This window comes from Scylla paramamosain, chromosome 39 (genome assembly GCF_035594125.1).
Source record: "Scylla paramamosain isolate STU-SP2022 chromosome 39, ASM3559412v1, whole genome shotgun sequence".
NCBI classification, from domain to species: Eukaryota; Metazoa; Arthropoda; class Malacostraca; order Decapoda; family Portunidae; genus Scylla; species Scylla paramamosain.
Window position 1 is genome coordinate 11,853,029 of NC_087189.1, and position 12,036 is coordinate 11,865,064.

The following is a 12,036-nucleotide window of genomic DNA, read 5'->3' on the forward strand; positions in this document are numbered from 1 at the left end:
ACATTTTCATGATGCTGGTGAGAGTTTAGGTGAGACGCTACAATATCGCTGTGAAAAATTGTCATGAAAAGCCGAACAGCAATTTCTCTGTCATTTGAAAGTAGTAGTAGCGAAAGGAGTAAGCGTTTCAAAACCAATATCATGATGTAATAGTGATTCAGCCTCAGACTTCCGTTAATGTAATGACAATGTAACTCTGAGGCCAACTGGTACTCAGATCTCCTCCTCCTCCTCCTCCTCCTCCTCCTCCTCCTCCTCCTCCTCCTCCTTATTGAGTGGGCAGCCAGTCAGCCGCCTCACACCTTGCCAACACCACGGCCAGGCTTGGCACTTTGTTTCCCTTTTGTTAAAGACTTAATTATGCTGTCAGTTTGTGGAGTAATGAAAGGGCAATGGTTAATTTCCGATCGGTTTATTGTATTATTATTATTATTATTATCATTATTATTATTATTATTATCAGTAGTAGTAGTAGTAGTTGAGAGAGAGAGAGAGAGAGAGAGAGAGAGAGAGAGAGAGAGAGAGAGAGAGAGAGAGAGAGAGAGAGAGAGAGAGAGAGACGATACCTAAGACCACGTATTCTAGCTTGCAAGATAAAACTACGAGTCATCCTGATTATTAATACAGCTAATCGTAATTGGTACTTACACTATTTACACAGGATATAATGAAATACATAACACCATCACGTGACTATGACCACGCTCAGCCCGGTGCAGGGACGCACGGTGTGCACGTCTCGTGGCCGTGTGATGAAGCAAGCAGCGCAGTGACTCGGGCTGTGAGGGGCCAGCCACTCCGTGGGTTTGCGGGAGAGAGCGGCTCAGGCTGAGAGTCACGTCAGAGAGGGAGCTTGGAGAGGTGGTGGTGATGGTCTGGAACCACGTTGTGTGCTTTTGTGCACGTCTCCCACTGCCGTTTTTTTTTTCTTTTTATGTAGGAGTGACACCGGCCAAGGGCAACAAAAATTCAATGGAAAAAAAAAGCCCACTGTTGCCGGTCCCCGAAAACGGTCCGAAGTGTTAGTCAAAAATTGAAGGATAAATGTCTTGAAACCTCCCTCTTAAAGGAATTTCAGTCATAGCAAGGTGGACATACAAAAGCGGGCAGAGAGTTTACCAGAGAAAGGGATGAATGATTGAGAATACTGGTTAACTCTTGCGTTAGAGAGGTGGAGAGAATAGGGGTGAGAGAAAGAAGAAAGTCTTGTGCAGAGAGGCCGCGGAAGGAGGGGAGGCATGCAGTTAGCAAGATCAGAAGAACAGTTAGCGTTAAAATAGCGGTAGAAGATAGGTAGAGATGCAACATTACATTGATGAGAGAGAGGCTGAAGACAGTCAGTTAGAGGAGTGTTTATCAGACGAAAAGGTTTTGATTCCACCCGGTCTAGAAGAGCAGTATGAGTGGAATCCCCCGCCTCCCACGCACATACATATGAAGCATACTCCATGCATGGACGGATAAAGCCCTTGTACAGAGTTAGCAGTTGGGGGGGGTGGTTAGAAAAATTGGTGAAGACGTCTCAGAACGCCTAACTTCATAGAAACTGTATTAGCTAAAGATGAGATGTGTGGTTTCCAGTTTAGATTATAAGAAAAGGACAGACTAAGGATGTTCTGTGTTCAGTGTCCTGAAGAAGAGGGGATAGTTGTTTGGAAGGTTGTGTCGAGTTGATAGATGGAGGAATTGAGTTTTTGAGGCTTTCAAGAATACCAAGTTTGCTCTGCCCCAATCAGAAATTTCAGAGAGATCAGAAGTCAGGCGTTCTGTGGCTTCCCTGCCTGAACTATTTATCTCCTGAAGGGCTGGACGTCTATGAATAGACGTGGAAAAGTGCAGGGCGTAGGAGTGGATGACAAGAAGTTTGGTTTAGAAGGTCATTGATGAATAATAAGAAGAGAGTGGGTGACAGGACAGAACGCTGAGGAACACCACAGTTAACAGATTTAGCAGAAGAACAGTGACTGTCTACTGCAGCAGAAATAAAACAGTGAGAAGGGAGATTTGGGATGAAGTTACAGAGAAGGATAGAAGCCGTAGGAGGGTAGTTTGGAAATCAAAGCTTTGTGCCAGACTCTGTCAAAAGCTTTTTATATGTCTAAGGCAACAGCAAAAGTTTCACCAAAATCTCTAAAAGAGGATGACCAAGACTCAGTAAGGAAAGCCAGAAGGGCACCAGTACAGCGGCCTTGACGGAACCCATATTAGTGATCAGATTGTGAAGTGATAGATGTTTAGGAATCTTGTGTTGAAGATAGATTTAAAAACTTCAATGGGCAGGAAATTAAAGCAATAGGACGGTAGTTTGAAGGATTAGAACCGTCACCCTTTTTAGGAACAGGCTGAATGTAGGCAAACTTCCAGTAAGAAGGAAAGGTGGATGTTGACAGACAGAGTTGAAAGAGTTTGACTAGGCAAGGTGCAAGCATGGAGGCGCAGTTTCGAAGAACAATGGGAGGGACCCCATCAGGTCCATAAGCTTTCCGAGGGTTTAGGCCAGCGATGGCATGAAAACATCATTACGAAGAATTTTAATAGGTACCATGAAGTAATCAGAGGGTGGAGGAGAGGGAGAAACAAGACCTGAATTGTCCAAAGCAGAGTTTTTAGCAAAGATCTGAGCGAAGAGTTCCGAGACAGATGTGGTAGCAGTGGTGCCATCTGGTTGAAATAAAGAAGGGAAAGAAGAAGAAGCAAAGTTAATGGAGATATTTTCGGCTAGATGCCAAAAGTCATGAGGGGAGTTAGTTCGTCAAAGATTTTGACACTTTCTATTAATGAAGGAGTTTTTGGGTAGTTGGAAAACAGACTTGGCATGGTTCTGGGCTGCAATACAAAGCTCATGAGATTCTGGTGATGGAAGGACCAAGTACCTTTTATGGGCCACCTCTCTATCATGTACAGGCTGTATTAAACAAAGCCTTGAAAGGCTTAGGTCGAGAAAAAGAGTGAGGAATGTACGTCTCCATGCCAGACACTATCACCTCTGTTATGTGCTCGGCACATAGAGACGGATCTCTGACACGGAAGCAGTAGTCATTCCAGGAAAAATCAGCAAAATACCTCCTCAGGTCCCCCCAACTGGCAGAGGCAAAACGCCAGAGGCACCTCCGCTTAGGGGGATCCTGAGGAGGGATTGGAGCGATAGGAAAAGATACAGATATGAGATTGTGATCGGAGGAGTCCAACGGAGAAGAGAGGGTGACAGCTTAAGCAGAAGGTTTAAAGGTTAGGAAAGGGTTAAGAATGTTGGGCATATCTCCAAGAAGGTCAGGAATACGAATAGTGTGTTGCACCAGATGCTGTAGGTCGTGGAGGATGGCAAAGTTGAAGGCTAGTTCACCAGGATGGTCAGTGAAGGGAGAGGAAAGCCAAAGCTGGTGGTGAACATTGAGGTCTCAGAAAATGGAGATCTCAGCAAAAGAAGAAGAGTCAGAATGTGCTCCACTTTGGAAGTTAAGTAGTCAAAGAATTTCTTATAGTAAGAGGAGTTAGGTGAGAGGTATAAAGCACAGATAAATTTATTTTGAGTGTCTCTGTGGTAATAGCCAGATGGTGGAAAACTCGGAAGATTCAGGAGCGTTGCTACAAGAGCAGCTTAAGTCATTGCACACATAAACGCTTTGGATGAAAGGGGATCAGAAGGCGGGGCGGATCATCATGGACGTTCGCTTCAGTGAGTAGTGGTGACCTTTCCAATCATACCAGTTGATGCCATCGGCGTAGGAGGTGTGGTTGCCCACATACTGGTAGCCGTTCAGGTTAGAACTGTGGCAAGCACCATACCAATAAGCACCACGGTATCTGAAAGAACAGTTACAAGGCATGACTATGCATAAATCCATGCATCCTTGCGTCCAGTGCAGTAACCCACCTGTTGGCACACATCTCAAGCAAGTGTTGCAGTTCAAAAGATGTTGCATGCAGTAATGCTTTACTTCTCTAATCCGCATGTTGTGCCCTTCTGACTCTGCTAAGAATGACAAAGAAATTGACCTGAAGGCGAGATAAAATCTTCAGGAATGAGAGGCCATAATCTGAGGTTAAATTCGTCAACTGTAGGACAAATTATAGTGTTTCGGACGTCGTGGTCATAATGATCGTCACATCCGAAGTCTAATTTAGGGATATGTTTGCTCTCGGTCGCTACACGGCTTCCTCACTCCATCATTTAGATAAATTTAAGTCTCCCTTTTACCGTGACCACATTGAACTCCATCTTCTTTTAAGATAAGCTTCTTTGCGAGAACAAGGAGGGCCATTCTTGCCGAGACAGAGAGAGACACCTTATACCTAGGCCTTGAGTTACTCCTCTCCACTGTTCTCCTCACTAGCCTCTTTTTTGTTATAGAAGACTATTGAACTCGTAACCAAAATATTGTTGTTTCCTTGGGTGTTTTGAAACACGTTGTGTTATGATAGCACTCATCTTATCCTGGGCGACAGGAGGGGGAGTGTCAGTTACAGGCTAGCCTTCAGCCACGCCAGATCTGTTTGTTCCGAGGAGTCACAATAAACCGCCACAACGGGCCACCTGTTTCTGTCTCTACCTCTCACTGTCTCTACCTCTCACTCCAACAGTTGTGTTCTATGACAGCAATTATCTTACTATTGTATTGTGTTGTGTTGTTTGTCAGCACTCATCTTTGAGCAAAGATGTGTCGATTGACAACAATGAGTGGTAGATGAGTGGAGCGGACTCAATAATCATGTTGCTAGTGCTAGGACATTAGGGAGCTTTAAGAGAAGATTAGACTGGTTTATGGATGGGGATGATAGGTGGAAATAGGTAGGTATATTTCATGCATGAATTGCCACGTGTAAGCCCGGTGGCTTCTTGCAACTTCCCTTATTTCTTATGTTCTTATGTTCATGGTTTGTGTTCAGTTCTGTGGAAGGCGATACTCACCTTTCGGCACAGTTAATATCCGCCGCGTCGTTGTCAGCATCATGGGTGCTGAACGAGTTGCCGCTTTTCACAGAGAAGCTGTCCGCTGCATCACCGCTGTACCTGTCACCACACACACACACAAAAAAAATAATAATAATAATAAATAAATAAATAAATAAATAAAATAAATAAATAAATAAAAATAAAAAATAAATAAATTAACTAATTAAATAAATAAGTAAATAAATAAATAGATAATAATAATAACTAAATTGATATACGTGTGTGTGTGTGTGTGTGTGTGTGTGTGTGTGTGTGTGTGTGTGTCCCCACAAGTGTAGGAAAGTGTAGATTGTAGAAACGCAGCAATTAAACCATTCTGAGTTTGTTATTCATGATGTATCGGGATATACAGGATTCCCATCTAGAGACACTTCACAAACAATTAATTTACTATATACGAAAGAGAGAGAGAGAGAGAGAGAGAGAGAGAGAGAGAGAGAGAGAGAGAGAGAGAGAGAGAGAGAGGGAAAGAGGGTGAAGGGCCTCACCTTCCAACACTGAGGCGGAACTTGGTCTCTGGTGCGTCCAAGTGGAAGAATCCATATTTAGCCCACCGATGTTCTCCCTCGTAATCGTCCAGGTCAATTCGTAGCTGCTGCAGGGTGGTGGAGGTCAGCTGGTGCAGAAGGTCAAGGCCCAGCCAGAATTCACCCTCCAGGTCACCAAAGCCCAACTGATACTCCACCCAAGTGCGGTAGAAATCTTGGCGGACGGCATCACTGGTGCGCCGCTGGAAGACGGTCCATCCCCCGCCGTCGACGGTGTGGTCACAAAACACGGGCACGCGGTGGTGGGGTCGCCCAGGGTAAGGGTATACCTGGCGCAGGCCGCTCCCGCTGTCCCCGGAGTCCAGTAAGTCCTTGCAGTGACGCGGCCGAGACTCCCATTTGTTTACAGCAGCACTGACCTGCTGCACCACTTCCCTCGCCTCCTGTAAAGCGAAGGGCAAACAGTGACCAGGTTTACGTCAGACGTGGCGGCGCAGCTCTTCCTGCATTTCCGCTGACAACGACTCAACACACTTCGATATGAGTCTTGAATCTTGATTAAAAGGCATTAAAGAAAATTAGCACCCCTTGTTAAACTTCGAAAATTTCGTTAGTGATAATAACGCGCCTTGTAGGAAGGCCTGACAAAGTGTTAGGTAGAAGCCTGACTTAACCCTTACCTCCACGAGGGGCGCGTGGCGGCTGTCCTCTCGTCCAGTCCTACAGGAGTCCAGGGCGGCGGCCACACAAGTGTCATTGTAGCCTGCGACCGTTAGTAGGCTGGACAGAAGGGAGCGATCGTCCTTGAGGCCTCAACAGCTGTTTCCCTCAGCGGTGGGAGGCGTGCTGCTTGCCATGGCCACGGCCACGCCCATGGCGAAGAGCACAAGAAACTTCATCGCAGACAATTGCTGGCCAGAACACCTAACCAACGCGACCGTGGCGGAATGCGGCGTAGAGCAGAGTGGCGTGTGTCTTGAGCCCTGGGTGCCTCGCGGCCCTCAACACGCCACTTCAAGCCTCGTAAACTGTGACGGGAATAGACGCGGAGCTGTGGCCCTCATGAATTTCATCACTCCTTTAATAAAGTGCTGTCTGAGATAATATTTCATGAAGGGCCACTTGGGTAAGGGCGGCAGTGTGCCCTTCACCACGCTGGCATCAGATGCAGCAGGATCCTCGCAGCACTGTACTGTTGATGTTTATTTGCTGTGGAGTGGTGGGAGTTGTGTCCTCAGTGCAGAGGTAGTATATGATGCTGCCGCACCACGCACTATGCTGACGAATTTATAATGCTTAGTCCTCTTTGGAAGAACTGCGTGGTAGATTTTTTTTTTTCAAATGCTTATATTACTCAAGATAAAGAAAAATATCAGCTATCAAATAAGAGAGGAGGAGAATTTAAGAAGTGTAACGCGAAGTATTGGGCTTAATTTTCATGATTTACTAGAATAACAAACTTGTTCTGGCGACGTTGTAATAATAGACGTCTCGTGTCCCCCGTTGAGCTTCAGTAAGGTATTGTAATTTACAACGGTAGCGATAGGCAGCGGTGGGCCGCGGGAAGAGCGCGGCCGCCCTCATCTCACTCACTTGGGCAGGTCAGGTCAGGTCAGCCTTGGATCGTGGCCAGGTGACACAGGTAACCATGTTTTGCATTGCTTGTCATTTGTATTGACTGACAACTATGTCAAAATACTGACTGCCATAGAACAGTATGCTCACAGCACTATTCTTACTGGCAGCATCAAGGCGCCAGACGCCACCTCGTCCAGTGCAAGGAAAAGAAGAGCTGGTTTCCTTCCTCTCCTGTGATGATGGCGTGCATGGCGCCTCCTCCACGTCAGCTTTACCTTGTACGCCCCATGTTCACTGCACCGTAGGAATCCCAAGGCACTGTGAATGAACACATCACTGGACCATATTCTAAAACATTTCAGCGTCTTGTCTTGATTACTCTCAATTTTAAAAAGTGTTCTCATGGTTGTAACGATATTCTAACAGGGATGTTACACCAGGAATGGAAAAAATGACGAGAAACTGTATTATAATGTTTGTGACCTTTGAAAATAGCCGTATTAGAGAACAAAGCGTTTTATGTCACTTATCATGATATATCAATCAGTTTGACTCAGAACTGCGTGTATCCACTGACAATGGAACTTTGTGAGTCCAACTGGGATTCCCTTACTCAGATACTCCTCCTCCTACTTGAGGGGGCAGCCAGTCAGCCGCCTTGCACCTCGCCAACACCACAGCCAGGACACTTTGCTTCCCTCTTGTTAAAGTCCTTATTACACTGTCACTTTGTGGAGTAATGGAAGTCTGCTCTGGGCAGTGCTTAACACTTCACATCGATTTATTTCAATTTAATGTAAAAAAAAAAAATTATCAGCGGTCGTTGTTTAGTGAATAAGAGAGAGAGAGAGAGAGAGAGAGAGAGAGAGATAGCGGAGGGGAGGCTTTACCTGAGAGTGTATTTAACTCACAGGATATTGTAATAAAATGCATAACAGCACCACCTGACTATGATCACGCGGAACCCGGTGCAGAGACGCAAGGTGTGCACGTCTCATGGCCGTGTGAAGAGGCAAGCAGCGAAGTGACTCGGGCGGTGAGGGGCCAGCCCCTCCGGAGAGAAAGAGGGGCTCAGGCTGAGAGTAGCGTTAGAGAGGGAGCTTGGAGGGTTGGTGGTGGTCTGGAACCGCATTCTGTTTCCAGTGTTTATGCGTGTGTTCACGTCTCCCACCGTGCCTGCCACAGCCACAGTCAGAAGGCGAGGGGGATCATCATACACGTTCGCTTCACTGAGTAGTGGTGGCCTTTCCAATGATACCAGTTGATGCCATCGGCGTAGGAGGTGTGGTTGCCCACATACTGGTAGCCGTTCAGGTTTCCTTTATGGCAAGCAGCATACCAAAAAACTCCTTCATATCTGAAATGAACGTAACAGTCACGAAAGTGTTCGTAGTTTGATACAGTGGCCGAATGCACGTCTTGGAAAGAGACCTGACCTTCTTCTTTGAGGGATTAGTGCTACTCTCTTCGGTTAGAATTCGTAAGATGTAGTACACTATGCTACACTCCTTGACAGGACCTTGCTACCAAACATGAAAATCCTTGCATTAAATATAATTTTCAATCTGTAGAATATCACCTCTCCTCTACTAAACCTCATCTTCTTTTTCCTCACTGAAACACAGGTGTCTCAGGCAACTGACAGTAGTCCCTTTTCTCTTCCCTCCTACTTTTTCTTTCGTCATTCTCAATTCACACCTGGATAATGCGTCTATGTACGCAACGACTTAACCTGCTCTCGTGCTCACGCTCTTGAATCTTCCGAGTTTTCCACCATCTGGCTACGACTACAGAGTCATTCTCAAACTAAAATTTTCTGTGCTGTATACCTCTCATCTAACTCCTCTGACTATAAGAAATTTTTTTCACTACTTAACTTCCAAAGTGGAGAACATTCTGATTCTCTTCCCTTTTGCGTAGATCTCCATTCTTGGAGACTTCATTGTTCACCACAAGCTTTGCCTTTCCTCCTTCACTGACCATCCTGGTGAACTAGCCTTTAACTTTGCTATCCTCCACGACCTAGAGCAACTGGTGCAACACCCTATTCGTATTCGTGACTGGTTTGGAGATAGACCCAACATTCTTAACCTTTTCCTAAACTCTAATCCTTCCGCTTATGCTGTCATCCTCTCTTCTCCATTAAGCTCCTGGGATCACAATCTCACATCTGTATCTTATCCTATCGCTCCAATCCCTCCTCAGGATTCCCCAAAGAGGAGGTGCCTCTGGCGTTTTGTCCGTTAGTGCGGGGGACCTGGGGAAGGATAATGCTGATTTGATGTGGTTGTGCTTGGTACGCGAGAATGGACTGCAGTTGTGAATGTTGCATATTGTGACTGCCTCGAGGACCTCGACAGGAGGATATCCTTCCTAGTGTGGCGTGTGAGAAAAGTTACCTAGGTATGGGAGTGTGTGCATGACAAGAAACATCCTCCACTGCTCAGGTTGTGCACGTCGTTGTCACACACGTCACAAGGCCGAGGAGCAACACGACTCATTATCTCCACCTGCTAGATACGAGAGAGAGAGAGAGAGAGAGAGAGAGAGAGAGAGAGAGAGAGAGAGAGAGAGAGAGAGAGAGTAGGAGTACAAGAGGGTGAAGGGCCTCACCTTCCAACACTGAGGCGGAACTTGGTCTCTGGTGCGCCCACGTGGAAGAATCCATACTTAGCCCACCGATGTTCTCCCTCGTAATCGTCTAGGTCAATTCGTAGCTGCTGCAGCGTGGTGGAGGTCAGCTGGTGCAGAAGGTCAAGGCCCTCCAGGTCACCAAAGCCCAACTGATACTCCAACCAAGTGCGGTAGAAATCTTGGCGGGCGGCATCACTGGTGCGCCGCTGGAAGACGGTCCATCCCCCGGCCGCTGTCGACGGTGTGGTCACAAAACACGGGCACGCTGTGGTGGGGTCGCCTAGGGTAAGGGTATACCTGGCGCAGGCCGCTCCCGCTGTCCCCGGAGTCCAGTAAGTCCTTACAGGAACGTGGACTCCCATTTGTTTTCATAGTACTGGCCTGCTGCACCACTTCCCTCGCCTCCTGTAAAGCGAAGGGCAATGAAAGTGACCAGGTTTACGTCAGACGTGGCGGCGCAGCTCGTCCTGCATTGCCGCTGATAAAGACCCAACACAAATCTTCGCTTCGATATGAGTCTCACGGCTTGATTAAAACACATCAATAAAAACCATCACCCCTTAATAAATTTGGAAGATTTTGTTAATGATAATACCGCACCTTGCAGGAAAACTAACAAAATGTTAGGTAGAGGTATGACTTGACACTTAACTCCACGACAGACGCGTGGCGGCTGTCCTCTTGTCCAGTCCTACAGGAGGCCACGGCGGCCATGCAAGTGTCACTATAGCCTTCGATTGTTAGTAAACTGGACAGAAGGGAGCGATCGTCCTTGAGGCCTGAACAGCTATTCTCCTCAGCGGGGGAAGGCGTGCTACTTCCCTGTGCCACGGTCACGCCCATGGCAAGGAACACAAGGCGCAAATTGTTGCTGGCCAGAGAACCTAATCAAGGCGACCGTGGCGGGGTACAGCGTAGAGCAGAGTGGCGTGTGTCTTGGGTCCTGGGCGCTTCGTGAATCTCAACACCCCACTTCGAGCCTCATTGAGTGTGATGAGAATAGACGCACAGCTGTGACGCTCATGAATTTCATCACTCCTCTACTAAGGTGAAGTGTTATGCTAATATTAGCTGAAGCGCCACTTGGGTAAAGGTGCCAGTGTGCCTCTTATCGCGCTGGCTTGATGTGGAGCAGGATCCTCGCTGCTTTGTGTTGTTGATTGTTTCCTTCCTGTGAGTGGTGAGAGATGTGCCCTTAGTGCAGAAGTAGGATATGATGCTGGCACACCACGCACAAACCTGGCTAATTGGTAACCCTTAGTAATATCTAGGGAGTGCGTGGTAAGAGAAACATAGTATTTTTCACGTATATTACACAAGATCAGAAAATACCAGCTATAAATTAGAGAGAGGATAAAAAAGAGCAAGAAGTGCAACGTGAAGCATTAGACAAAATTCTGGTTAATGGGTGGCTGAACTTTTGTTTCATTGAAGTAAGAAATTTATTCTGGTGAAGTTGTAACAATAGACGTTCCGTGACACTGGTTGCTCTTTAATTAATAAGGTATTATAATGTACAACGGAAGCGAGAGGCAGCAGCGGGCGGCGGGAAGAGCACGGCTACCCTCACCTCACTCGCTCACTAAGGCAGGTCTGGTCACGTCAAGGTAGCCGCAGGTTGCGTCTGGGTGACTCAGGTAACTATATTTTACATCGCTTATAATTTTGTATAAGAATAAATCAAAATGCCGACTTGCACAGAGTAGTAAAGCAGTCTCCTCTTACTGCTCGTATGTTCAAAGCACCACGACAGTTCTTAGCGGCATCAAGTTCCCTGACGCCGCCTCGTCCAGTGTAGGAGGTGAAGAACTGGTTTGTCTCCTCTCGTGTACTGAGAGTGTGCCTGGCGGCGCCACCGCGTCAGTCTCACTTTGCACACCCCTCACTCATTGCACGAGGGGAATCGCAAAGCACTGTGAAAGGAACCATATTCTCAAACCATATTCACAAACGTTTCAGCGCCTTGTCTTGATTACTTTTACCACATTTTAGTTAAAATTAATTGAGTATTATTTAAAACATTTTCATGATGCTGGTGAGAGTTTAGGTGAGACGCTACAATATCGCTGTGAAAAATTGTCATGAAAAGCCGAACAGCAATTTCTCTGTCATTTGAAAGTAGTAGTAGCGAAAGGAGTAAGCGTTTCAAAACCAATATCATGATGTAATAGTGATTCAGCCTCAGACTTCCGTTAATGTAATGACAATGTAACTCTGAGGCCAACTGGTACTCAGATCTCCTCCTCCTCCTCCTCCTCCTCCTCCTCCTCCTCCTCCTCCTCCTCCTCCTTATTGAGTGGGCAGCCAGTCAGCCGCCTCACCTTGCCAACACCACGGCCAGGCTTGGCACTTTGTTTCCCTTTTGTTAAAGACTTAATTATG

The 12,036-nt window shown here is 46.6% G+C and overlaps 2 protein-coding genes across 2 annotated transcripts; both read right to left on the reverse strand.

The window, feature by feature from the left end:
- Window positions 1-478: 478 nt before the first annotated feature.
- On the reverse strand, window positions 479-7,424 carry LOC135092316 (techylectin-5A-like). Its single transcript, XM_063990769.1, has 6 exons — window positions 7,296-7,424; window positions 6,636-6,720; window positions 6,123-6,253; window positions 5,443-5,885; window positions 4,910-5,011; window positions 479-3,804 (listed from the first exon to the last, which is right to left on the reverse strand). Exons 1-6 carry the CDS (start codon window positions 7,422-7,424, stop codon window positions 3,639-3,641), a joined length of 1,056 nt encoding a protein of 351 aa, XP_063846839.1. The 3' UTR covers window positions 479-3,638.
- Window positions 6,249-11,922, reverse strand: LOC135092180 (ryncolin-1-like). The gene is made up of 2 exons (XM_063990461.1): window positions 9,634-11,922; window positions 6,249-8,377 (listed from the first exon to the last, which is right to left on the reverse strand). Exons 1-2 carry the CDS (start codon window positions 10,014-10,016, stop codon window positions 8,212-8,214), a joined length of 549 nt encoding a protein of 182 aa, XP_063846531.1. The 5' UTR covers window positions 10,017-11,922; the 3' UTR covers window positions 6,249-8,211.
- Window positions 11,923-12,036: the final 114 nt, after the last annotated feature.